This window comes from Hipposideros armiger, unplaced genomic scaffold, assembly GCF_001890085.2.
Source record: "Hipposideros armiger isolate ML-2016 unplaced genomic scaffold, ASM189008v1 scaffold_443, whole genome shotgun sequence".
In the NCBI taxonomy this organism is placed as follows: domain Eukaryota; kingdom Metazoa; phylum Chordata; class Mammalia; order Chiroptera; family Hipposideridae; genus Hipposideros; species Hipposideros armiger.
This window is the reverse complement of record NW_017731793.1, coordinates 1418559-1430973: the sequence shown is the minus strand read 5'-3', so window position 1 is coordinate 1430973 and position 12415 is coordinate 1418559. Positions and strand designations below refer to the sequence as shown.

Here is a 12415-nt window from a genome sequence, read left to right as displayed (position 1 = left end):
GTGGACAGTGGTGGCGGGAACCGGGCTTAGGGGACTCAGGAGAGTCCGGAGGGCGGGCGGAGGTGGGTGCTCGCCTCGGACTGGTCCTAGCCGGTTGCCGCGCTGCCCTGAGCGGAGGTCGGAATGGCGGGAATGGTGACAGCCCTGGAGGGATTCGGCTCAGGATAGACCAAGGGACCAAGGAGAGGGGCCGTCGGCCGTGGAGCAAACATCTCTACGTAACACACGGCCAACGCGCTTTAGACTTGAATTTCCCCGGTTGTACAGTGGGAGTTTGGAGCTCTGCAGAGGGTGGGGGTAGGTGGAGAAACCAGCCCGAAGGCGGGTCTCCCTATCCCTCTTTCCCCAGTGGCTGTCAGTGGCTGGTTCCTGGGGGAGGATGAGGCCGCCTGCCCCCCGGAGCCAGCTCTCCCTCCCGGTCACAGGCAACACGCAGGCCTGTTGCCACCCACAGGGCCTTGTGCTCCCCTCGGGCCTGGAGTTCAGGGCTGCCCTCGCCTTGGCCTCTGCACCCTCCAAAAGATTCTCCGTGTCACCTCCATGCCCAGCCAGAGCTGCCCCTCAGTGTCCTGGCCCTGGGAACCATGATAGGTAGGGAGCTCTTGGGAGCACAGTGGGCCAGGGAGTATGTTGTGGTTTCAGGAGCTGCCTCATCGGTCCTGCTGTGGCTGGTCCTGGAAGCCTGGGGTGGCTGGGAAGGCTCTGCCCACTGGGCCAGCACCCCCACCCCGTCCTGGGTCTTGGGAGGCCCATGACAGGAGCCCCTCGCTGAGGCTTGTCCACTGGCAGTGGTGTCAACACCTCCTTGTTCTGCCCTTGCCTTCTGTGGTCTCCCTGGCTCTCCTAGGTCTTAATGTCCTTTGGGCCACTTCCCCTCCATCCCCATCCCCTCATGCAGATCAGTTTCTGGGCTCAACTGGCTTCCCTGTTCACAGCTTCAGGGAGGCCGAGGGCAGCCTAGGTGGCTAGCAGGAGACAGGCTTTGGGCCAGGCAGGTCCTGAGTAGCCTTTAGGGGCTTGCATGTTGCCTCCCTCATGTTGGCCTGTGAACTGCAGGTCCCAGACCATCCTCTGATTCTGGCCCCTAGGAGCCTACAGCCTGAGAGCTCAATGGCTGGCTTCAAGGACAACCCAATGGACAGGAGATTACGATCGCCAAACTTGGGTTCTAGTCTTGACTCACTCTCTGGGCGGCCTTGGGGAAGTCACTGTTCCTGGAATCCATCTTCTCATCTGCAACACAAGCATGATCCAAGCAATGCTTACAGTGCAGAGTTGTGGTGGAGAGTAAATGGGCGACGGGCATTGGCCGTGGGGGGTGGGGGGAGGCCGGAAGACCAGAGGACAGGTCAGGGTCTGTGCTTGAGCTGGGGAACTGTGGAGGGGGCTGTTAGCCTTGGGGGGTCCGGGGACACCACAAGGATGGCTGTCAGCAGAGGGACATGTGGACCGCATTTGGATTGGGAGCAAGCGCTTGGCTTCAGGGCATCACACCCTGCAAAATTCAGGGCCTCTGGGTGGCCCTGGGCAATGCATGCCTGTGTAGGACCACACCCTGGTGGCTCTCCGCAGTGATTTTAAATCTCGCAGTAGCTGTATCTAACCTGCCTAATTCCTGAGCCACCTTACCCTGGATGAACTGGCAGTGCCATCCCAACCATCTTATGGCACCTGTTTTGTCTGCCGCAACTCAAACTGGGTGCTGGAAGATGTGCACACGTGAGAGCCTCAAGAAGGATGGCCAGACAGATGGCGAAGGCGTGAAGGATGGGCGAAGAAGGGATTTTGGGGTGTGCGTGTGTGTGCGTGTGTGTGTGTGTGTCAGGAGATGCTGAGGAGACCCCAGGACTCAGGTGCTGAGTTGGCAAAAGGGACGAGTCCCAACCCCCAGGGAAGGGGTCTGGGTCCAGGGAAGCGCGGCCTCAGAAGCACGGTCTGGAGGTTGGAGGGAGCAGTGGGGTGTAGTGCCTGAGGGTGGGACCCTGGAGGTCTGTGCTGGGCTTAGATGAGGGAAGGGAAGTGGGGAATGGGCAGGAGCTCAGAGCTGGGATGTAGAGAGGAGCCCTCCAGGAGAGCCTGGGAGCTCTGGGTGGGGGGAAGGGCCAGTTTAGTGGCAGAGGTCCCCCAGAATCATGGAAGGGGCCCCTGTGGCATGGAAGCTATGAGATTGTGCCCGGGACGGGAGGGTCTGGATGGAGGGGAAGAGCAGTTGCCCTTCAGTCCAACCCAGGGAGGGGGAGGGGGACACCCATGGAAAGCAGGGTGCTCCAGTTTTCTAGGACCCCCTCAGGCCTTCTCTGACGTGCCTTTGAGCCTCCAACAGGCTGTAATCTTTGCCTGGAATCTCTCCCTCTCCCCTCACTTCCCTGTCCTCCCAAGTCCAGCCCAAATCGCCCCTCCTCTGAGAAACCTTCCAGATTCCTCTGTGCCCACACGCCTTCTGTAGGACAGTCCTGTTTTAGAAGCTGCTGGGCAGTGGCTGGCACCGTCTTTCTGGGGCTCCCACCTTTGCCGCTGCTGCTGCTGCTCCAGTCAGCTCAGCTGTCAACCTGGAGGAAAGGCTGCCTTAGTGCACCATGGAGAGGTGGGCCGTACCACTCTGGTGCCTCCCTTGATGTCTGGGCTGGTGGTCTCTGCCTAGAGGCCCCAAGGGCTGGTATCTGTCTGCCCATCTGTCACCGAGGCATTCACCTCTGGCCCCTCAGTGCCTCTACAGACTGTGAGCAGGGTGCAAGGAGCCACTGAGTGGGCCAAGGAGCAGTGGCAGAGCTGTGCAGCACCTGGCCCAGCCCACCGGCAGTGCTCCAGTTGGTCTGGCTAACCTCCCGCCCCCTCCCTTCAGCCTATAGGGCCACATCATTGCTCCTTTGTCCCAGGGACCCCAGGAGTGGTCCGCCTCCCTCCTGTCCTTGATGCAGCTGCCCTCTGGGGATCCCTTGTGGCTGGCCTCTGCCAGCATCCCACCCCAGGCCCTAGGGTCTGTGTTCTCAGGGCCATCTAGTAGCACCGCCCCCAACCCCCTGCCATGTCCCCACTTCAGGCATCACAGTGCCTGTCATCCCACCATTAGAGTGTTCATTTGAGGGAGATGTGGGTGCAGAGCCCTCCCCACAGCCTGGTATGCACATGTGAGGAGCCTCTGCACAGAGGGTCTCAGGGTGGGCACCCAGCACCTTGTGTTAAGGAGTGGCAGCTTGGAGGGGGTATCAGGTAAGGTGGCCAGTGAGGGGGTTGAGTGGCCACCTCAGGCTGGGACAGGGAGGTCCTGCAGCCTCTCTGGCATCTGGCCTGGATATGTGGAGATGGGAGGAGACTCTGGGGGCCGGGCTCCGCCCTGTTCCTGCCCACATCCTGCCCCCAGGTGCTCAAAGCAGCAGCAACATACCCAAGGGGCAGTGGGGGAGGGGGCACCACTGGGTGCCTGCCTGGGTACTGGGGGCCCAGCCTGCACCAAGTTCCTGAAGTTGGAGGGAGCCGCTGGCAGCCCTGCAGGAAAGGAGGAAGGAAGGGAGGTAAAGAAGCGGCAGTAGTGGTGGTTTCTCACCTCTAGGTAGCACCGGAAGACACCTGCCAAGACCAGAGGGGCTTGGTGGGTCCTGGAGTTCTGGGAGTTCGTGCCCGTGCCCAGGCCTGGGCCACACCAAAGGTCAGTCATGGCAGAGCCAGCGGAAAGCTCGCTTGTGGTTGGGAGCAGGAGCTGAGCTGCCTGGCTAGCTAGTTCTTCTTTGCTTATTGCCCTTTCCACTGTCGGACTGAGTTGGTGCCTCTTAATCTCTCAGCTATCTCCGCATAGACTTTGTCTCTTTGTGAAGTTTCTGGGAGAATTCCTCAGTGTGCTCTTCAGAGCCCCAGTTGAAAGCCTGAAACACACCATGTCGATCGTGTTTTCTAACTCAATCCCTCTGTTTTTCATTTCCGGGGTTTTGTATTATTTCTTGTTTCGTTTCTGCCATTCAATTCATAAGTTCTCATTCTTGTTTATGGATGCGTTTCCTTTTTTTTTATCTCTTTGAAGAGCCTTAATGTCTTTGAAAAATCACAATTAGATGACTCTGTTACCTTCATCTCTTCTGGAATGAATGAATCTCCACATTTTGGATGCTGTTGTTTATCTTTCTTAGCCTGAATTTTCCTCCTGTGCTTTGAAATTGTGGTTTGCAGGCTCATTTTAAGTGAGAGCTGAGGTCCTGGAGGCGGGACATGACCTGCACACCAGGATAGCAGCTGGCTCTCAGGACAGCCTTGTGGGACACATCCTTCTTCAGGGTCCTCTGCTATCGGCTCAGGGCCCTGCTAGGGTCCGGCTCAGCAGCAGGTAGCTCAGTGGTCCAGCAGCGTGGATGCTGCCTGGCACTGAGGAGGTATTTGGGAAACATTTGCTGTGAGAAAATAGTGGAGGGTTCTGTGGCCAGGATTCTGGAGCCCAGGACTGGGCCCAGTGTGGGACAGGTCTCAGTACGTTGCTCTTAGCCGCACCCAAGAGCAGTGTGCAGGGTCCTGCCTGGAAGCTGACAGAGACCTCCATCCAGCAGGCTCTGGGGGATACAGCCACCATCCAGACATGTGTACGGAAAGCCCCACTAGTCTGACATACGAGGAGCCAGAAGTGGGCCAGGAAATATGTGGGTTTTGATTAAATGGAGTTTTAATTAAGGCGGCCAGGCCAGTGGGGGTGAGGAAGAAGGTGGGAAGAAGCAGCATTTGGAGCCTGTCTGGCTGCTGGGAGCCCTGTGTGATTGTCCTTTCCAAGGCTTATGCACGCTCCCCAGCATGCATCTCTAGTTTGTATGGGACAGCTTCTGCCCTCTGCCCTGTCCCCAGCAAGGGACAATCACAGGGAAATATTACATGATTAATATTTAATTTCCCCTCCTGGCTAGCAACAGAAGACTCGAGGATTAATTAGGTGGACAGCCAACACAGAAGATTAGGAAATTGCCAGCTCGTGGCCCCACCCCCAACCCCCTCCCCATGGGCCTCCGGACCTTCCTGTAGCTCTTGGAGGCCTCTGAAGGGAGGAAAGCGGAGAAAGGCCCTCCGGGAGGCCCCAGGAAATCTTTCTGCTGCTGTTTTCAAGGGCATTTCCTCCAGCTCAATTCTACCCTTTTATGCTCACGGTAAGGCTGGGAGAGGTCATTAATCTCTTTGGGCCTTGGCTTCCTCATCTGTAAAATGGGGTTCCTGTGGCCAGTGAGAACACAGAAGACCCCCAACGCTCCCATCGGGCTGCATAAGCAATTTAAGAGGGCCAGGTGTGATGTTCGTTCCTTGCAGGGTTGACTTGGGCAGGAGGATGTTGCATGCAGTGAGACGGGGTGGGGCCAGGGTGGCATCCCAGGCCTGGTGGACAGCAGTAAGGCAGTTTCAGTTCAGTCAGGAAGGGTGCTGGTACCAGGTGCTAGTCACCATGGGAGCTGGTCAGAAGGTAGTGGGGAGACCCTGAGGACTGGGAGTATGCAGGCAGGTACCGGGGGCTGCTGGGAGAGCCTCACCAAGCAGAGGGCTGGGTTAGGCCCTTCGAAGGCCCTTCCACACAAGGCAGCAGGGCTCTGGGCAGTATGGCTGGGCAGCCTGGCCTCAGCTCCACAGAAACGTGGGACACATTTGGATCGTTGATGGTCCCACTTCGTCTGCCCCTTTGCAGGGCCTTCTGAATCTGGATGATGGTCTGGGGTTTATCGCCTGGGCTAGTCCAATTGGCGGAGCTTGTTACACCTCTCAATACAAATTCTTCTGGAGGTCGAGGCTGGGGTCAGAAGGATGGCAGGTGGCTATAAGGAGCTAGGAGGGTGGGCATCTCACTAGTGGTGGGAGGCTCCCTGGAGCTTGCTGGGCCTCGCAGTGGCCTGCTGCTGCTGCTGCTGCTGCTACTACTGGGCCTGGGTGGCCCCAGGTGGGAGGCAGGCCTGGGCCTGTCACTTCCCTCCTGCAGAACAAGGATGAGACCCTAGACCCACAGCCTCAGCAGTTGGGGGAACCCTGGTGAATGCTGCTCTGGGCTGCAGGCTGGGATACTCTGTATAGCTGGGGATGGCACCAGGAAACTTGGTCTGGCCCGTCTCTGCCCGTGACTTGCTTTGTGAGCGGCTGGCTGGCAAGCGTCCGGTGTGTAACAGGAGCTCAGTGGGACCTGTTCATGCCCCTTGGTGGTGGGCCCCTGCCAGTGAGAAGCCACAAGCTGTGGGAACCCCTCAGTTTCTCAGGGGCTTGGCCTCCACTCCTCCTGCTCCCAGGTGTTGGGTTTTCCACTCTGAGCCCCCTAGTGGGCACGGGGAATGCACCCTCAGGTGTGGCTGCAGCCCACACCAGCGCAGCTCTGGCCACCTGAGGCACATTGGAGTTAGAAGGAAACTTGGGGCTCATCTACTGCAGCCATCCATCACCTCCAGGACAGGGGAGGAGGAGCCTGACCCTTTGAATGCGATGAGTGACCTTTTTCCAAGGTCGGCAGCCCCGCTCCATCCCTCGTTTCCTAGAGGAGAGAGGGAGGATGCAGCCCCCAGATCCCACATTCAAGTGGCTAAAAGGCAGCTTCGGGCTTCTTGTCTCTGGGCAGGTGGCAGCCGCTGCCTGTGCACACCTGGGGCCTCATGAGAGCCCAGGACTGGAGAAGGAGGTGCATTTGGCGTAGAGGGACATGATGAGCACATGTGAGTGCGACAGGTGGGGGCAGAGGCAGTGAGGAGAGGTCTCCGGGAATGCCAAGGGCATGGAGATCATCTTACATGCTTAAGGGGGTACACTAGGAATTTGGGCTGGGGAGATCAAGACCTCTGCTTCTGCTTCTGAGGGACTTCAGTAATTCCCATGGCATTTTGACTTTGAGGAAGCACTTTCAAATCTGTTTATTAACTTCTCCTAGAATCATGGCTGAGAGCTGACATGGCCTCCAGAGGCTATGTGGGGTCCAACTTCCTCACTGTATCAATGGGGAAATTGAGGCCCAGAAAGGAGAAAATTCTTGTCCACCCGTCCCAGCAAGACCCGGCTGAGCGCGCCCCGCTTTCTGCCTGACACCAAACTGAGTTACGTCTGTCCTAGCGTCAGGCAGGCAGAGGAGCAGGCTGGGAAGCGGGCGTGGGATGAAGCAGGCTGCTGCTCCACCCAGATACGCAGTCGGTTGGCAGGGGCTGCTTAGGGGCAGACGCCCTTTGTACAGCACCACTGGTGAGGCGAGAGGGCTTACTTGCTGGCAGCGGGAGGCAGGACCTGACCGCCCCGCAGATCCTCCCCGATGGGAGCTCTCGTGGTCGTTGAGCCTGCTCCTGACCTGGAGGGAGGTGCTGGTAATTCCCAAAGAGAGCTCTCAAGGGATGGAGCTGACTGAGGCTAGCTGAAAGAGAAGGTGGGTGGGTCTGGGACAGCCGGCAGGTTGAGGGGGTCTTCCCAGGAGGGTTGTGGGGGTGGCCGTGAGCTCACGGACCAGGAGACTGGCAGAGATCCCACAGAAAGCTTGAGAAGCTGAACAAGGGGGACTAACATGTGCGACGTAGCTTTGAAAGATTCCCGGCTCCCCTAGAAAGAAACCGGCTGAGGGCTGCTCCTGGGAAACTTCGGCTGTGCCCGCTCTGCGGTGGTCCAGCTCCTCACGAGGCTTCTCCTTTGGCAGGTGCCTCTGGAACTCTGAAGCGGAGCTGAGCCAAGATGCCGCCAGAGCCCCTGGAGGGGGCTTGCTTCCTGGAGACTCCGAGGCTGCTGTGAAAAAGCCCTGGGCGGGCCCCCCTCCACCAGCAGGGACGCTCTTGGCTCCTGTGAGGAAGGGGCTCAGGGGCCTGGGCAAGGCCAGCTGCGCTGCAGCTATGGACCGTGAGCTGGCCCGGCCCGCGTCCTCGCCAACTCCGTCTGTCTGCGGCCACACCCAGCATGGGCTCCTCCGTGTACATCGTGGTGGAGCTGGCCATCGCCGTGCTGGCCGTCCTGGGCAATGTGCTGGTGTGCTGGGCTGTGTGGCTGAACAGCAACCTGCAGAATGTCACCAACTACTTTGTGGTGTCGCTGGCGGCAGCCGACATCGCAGTGGGGGTCCTCGCCATCCCCTTCGCCATCACCATCAGCATAGGGTTCTGTGCCGCCTGCCACAGCTGCCTCTTCTTCGCCTGCTTCGTCCTGGTCCTCACGCAGAGCTCCATCTTCAGCCTCCTGGCTATCGCCATTGACCGCTACATCGCCATCCGCATCCCACTCCGGTGAGCCGGGCGCCGGGCGGTGGGCTGCCCTGCATTCTCTTCTCCGGCACGCCTCATGCGGGGTTCATATCTGTGCAAAGGCTGCCTGGGCCAAGGTCTGATCCGTGCCTGTGGTCAGGGTAACCTGGGGTCAGGGTGAACCTAGGGTCAGGGTTTGGTCTGTGGTATCTGTGTTGAGGTGACAGGGCCCTGGAGTTCAGTCTGGGGCTTTCCAGGGCATGGCCAGCAACGCTACCAGCCTAGCTGATCCCCGTGGGCACAGGGCTCCCTGGCCCTCCCCCAGACTCCCCCAGGCTACGTGGTAGAGGCTGCCATGCCCTGACAGATGCGTGTGACCCAGGCCTGGGCAGTGCATCTGGGCCATTCCTCACGCAGCATGATGCTGGGTGGGACGGGGCACCATGGGAAACCACAAGACCTCAGAGCTAGAAGCCAGCCCACCCTGTTCCTCTGGGCAGGCCTCACAGTTTGCACATTAGAGAAATGTCCCAGAGAGGGGAAATGACTTGGCCAAATGCCACAGTGAGTCATTTGAACCTATATGCAAATTCTGTGCTCCTTAGGTCATGGTCTTGGAGACAGCCTGTGCCCTGGGGGCGGGCGAGGAGGGTGGGCTGGTAGAGGGGGTTTTTATGGTGAATCTTTTGTGAAGTGACTTCAGCCACGTATTGTGTGAGTGAAGACTTTCCCTGAGGCTGAGTTTATTTAGTGTGGCCTCCACCTACGTGGCTGTACGGGAGGCTAGGAAGTGTTCCTCCCACGGGGGGCCCCGTGCCCCACCCTCTGGCCCCTCCATCCCAGAGCTGGGTTCCACAGCCTGGGTAGCTGCAGGTTCTGAGGGAGGTCTCAAAAGACCAGGGTACCCCATTCCCTGTGGTGAATTCTCCCAAACAGGCGGGGCACCTACTTAAAGAGCAGGCCCCAGCAGCCCCATGCAGGGCTGAGGGTGCCCCAGCCGGGAGGAGAAGCAGGCTAATGAGAAAATGGAAATTTAGAGTGTCAAACCCAAGGGGGCCCTTAAAGGTCATTTCCTCTCATCTTCTGAATGGAAAAATGAGGCCCAGAGCAGGGAGACAGCCCGCACGGCCACACAACGAGCTGGTAGCACAGCTGGGACATGGCCTGCCACCCACAGCGACTTCAGTCTTTAGGGAGCTGAGTCACAGGGTGGCCCTCGTCTCCCAGAACCTGCACCAGGTGACCGTCCCTGTCACCAGGGCTCTAATTGGGAAGCAGACACCCTCGTCATGCCACTCAAATGAAGAGAGGAACCTGGGCCCCATGTGGCCCCTATAAGACGCTCTTTGTCTCAGGAGAGTCTAGGACCCTTGTCAAAATAGAAGACCAGCCTGAGTGGGCGGAGCAGAGTCCAGAGTCCAGGCTCGTTGAGGGACAGCTCAGTATATGGAGGCCTTGTCTGTGGGCTCCCAGGTGGACTGGAGAGCGAGGGATTGGCGTCCGATTCAGGGGCTGGGCCAGCCCCCGTCAGAATGTTTAGTGGGGAAGCAGAGGCCTCACTTTCACTTTCTTCCCCGATTCAAAGGGCAACAGCGTTCTAGGGAGAGACCAAGGTTGCTGGTCTCAGTCGAAAGGGCCTCGGCTTCTTTTCCTTGTTTCTGTTTTCTGAGAGTCGAAAGAATAACTCCCTAATGTTGGAGGATGGGACATGCTGTGTGACCATGGAAAGTCAACTGTCCCTCTCTGGGCCCATTTCCTCATCTATAAGAGGGGACAGGCCTCCCTGAGCTCAAAAAGGTGTTATATGAGGGTCCAGTGAGTGGACAAGGCCCTAAGAAGAGTTGGTGGGGTGGGGTGGCTGGGAGGGTGGGGATACAGCTCTTTCCTGAGCTGCTGGAGTTTCAGAGCCGGGCCCCTGGATAGAGCCATGGACCTGTTGCGCCCCACCCCCACCCCCCAACTCCCATGATCTTTTGGAACAGGACTTACTTTCACCCAGACTTTGGCCATTTGCGCTCCGCTTGATAAAGCTTTGGAAGGCTCAGCTTGGGTTTCTTGGATCTGGGAGCTGATGGGGAGGGGGCGGAGGATGCCTCAGGCAGAGAGCTTCACAGTTGCCAGAGGATGTTAGTGCAATAGCATCGCCTTTGATCCTCACGCAGGCATTGTGGCTCGAGCTGAGCGGATGTTAGGACCCTCCTGTTACTCACTGGAAGGCCAGAGCCGGAGAAGGAAAAGTGTCTCCTGATACGGGGGCCCCAGGGCCCTTCATGCTGTTCCAGGCTCCCTTGGGTCCCTCACCTTCCTATTCCTCAAGGGCCCTGGGCGGGCAGTTGGCTGGGGAGGGGGACGGACATGAAGGTGTCCTTGCGGGGGCTCCTGAGGGCAGCTCCTGAGGGGAGCTGGATGGAGGCACATGAGAACACAGAGCTCCAAGCAGCTCTGGACCCCCTGCCCGGCGGGGCTGCGTTCCTGCCCCTCCTCCTCTGTCCCCTTCCAGCTGGGAACCCAGCCCCCTCTGGTGCCGTTCCCCACTCCATTCAGTAGGTCCGTTTGGCCCGTGCCCTGGATGCCTAGCCCCGGGCCTGCACCACTCACCATTATTATTATTATTATTATTATTATTATTATTATTATTATTATTTAATAATTCAGTTTCAGAAAAATCTGTATCTTCCTTCTCAAGTGTAGGGACCCTGGCGGGCTAGGTCAGGGCCTATTCAGGAAGCCAGTGAGAAAGAAGCCTGGCCAGAGGCAGCGATGGGCGCCCGGAGGACTGAGCGGCCAGGAAGCAAAGGCTGACTCTGCCCCCGTGGGAACTTGCGCACCCGTTGTCTCCTGCTTCTCACATGCGCCCCTGGCGAACCCTGTCTCTCCTTGGGAAACAGGCCTAGTGCCACAGCAGTTGGTGCGAAGACCTGAAGGTGTATGTGGTGAATCGCCCCCTGAGGACAAAACCTGAGTGCCTTGGTGTTTAAGGAGGGGCAGGAGCAGGAGAGCGGGCTCCCCAGAGGAGGTGCTGCTGACAGGTCTTGCAGGATGGGTGTGTGAGAGGGGCGGGTGCAGGAGGGGAGCCAACCCTGGGCAAAGGCCCCAGGAAGGCATGAGCCTGTGGGATCTGGGCTGGGGAGAGGTAATGGAGACAGAAGAACAGGCAGGCAGTCAAGTGTAAGGCCAGCTCAGACCTGCCGGTGCCCACAATGGAGTTTTGGCTTCACCCGTGGATCAGTGGATCTTCAATGTTGGATCACTGGCTCGTTTGGACCGCTTAGGGAAGCTCTCCTCCTCAGTGTAGGGCAAACACACGTAGAGCTCCACCTGGAATTGTGTGTGGGGGGGTTTCTTGGATCATGGGGAAGCCCTAAATGGGGAAGCCCTCAGGCAGGGGGCAACCTGTGAGCTGAAGGACGCAGGGAGGCAGAGGCACCCCCAAGTGTGGGCAGTGGCCCTGGCACTCTCCTCCTATGACAACTTTGGGCTCCCTGGAACATGCTGGATGGCCATGTCACCCCTCGCACCAGACAGTCTACGACCTGGGGCCCAGGAGGCCAAGATGTGACTGCTTTAAGTCACAGACGCAGCCCAGCGGACGATGATGGGCCAGGCTGTGGCTCGGCCATTGTTCCGTTTGGGCCCTAATGCTGTTCCAGGTCCCTGGCAGCCTGGGCCCAGGCCTTCAGCCTAAGGGCTTTCTTCTGAACAACAAAATTAATCTGTTTGGTGTTTTTTCAGAAATAAATAATACTCACACGTACTAAAACTTCAAAAAAGAACAGAGGGTATATGGTGAAAAATATTCCCTCTTGCGCCCTGCCTCGTCTCCGTTTCCCTTCCTAGAAGGCAGTGTCGGGAATCCTTTCAGAGACATTCTTTGCACACATAGGCAAGTGCTGTTGATATATGTTTGTTTCTGTCCCCACAAGGGGCTTTTGTTTCACAACGCAGTGACAGGCGTCTTCTCCAGAACTGGACACACGAAGGATTTTCAGAGCATGTCCCCAGAAGCCTTAGGGCCAGGCCCTGGCATCCCCACCGCTCATTCATTCAGGGAATATTAAGCCCCCCTCTCTTCCCCAGCAGCTCCACTTCTGTAATTGGCTGGGAATGCAGGCGAGAAGGTTGCTGCTGGAGAACAATTTGAAAACCCCCAAAGCAGGTGGCCTCCAGGGTCCTCTGCACCATCCCTAAAACTGCTTACTTTTGCTTGATTGCCTCAAATGACAGGAACTTCACTCCATTTCTCTTCTGACCAGCTCAGCTGAGAAGTTCTT

General features: G+C 58.1%; 1 protein-coding gene across 8 annotated transcripts in view; it reads left to right on the top strand.

Moving 5' to 3' along the window:
* The window catches only part of ADORA2A (adenosine A2a receptor), a 23433-nt gene that overhangs the window by 790 nt on the left and 10228 nt on the right, over positions 1–12415 (top strand). Inside the window, exons 1-3 of one of the 8 annotated variants that reach the window (XM_019665485.1) lie at positions 3106–3210; positions 3551–3646; positions 7610–8186. In XM_019665485.1, coding sequence (XP_019521030.1) covers positions 7864–8186 — 323 coding nt within the window. In that variant the 5' untranslated portion in view covers positions 3106–3210; positions 3551–3646; positions 7610–7863. The other 7 variants (XM_019665486.1, XM_019665484.1, XM_019665489.1 and 4 more) reach the window with 7 other exon arrangements.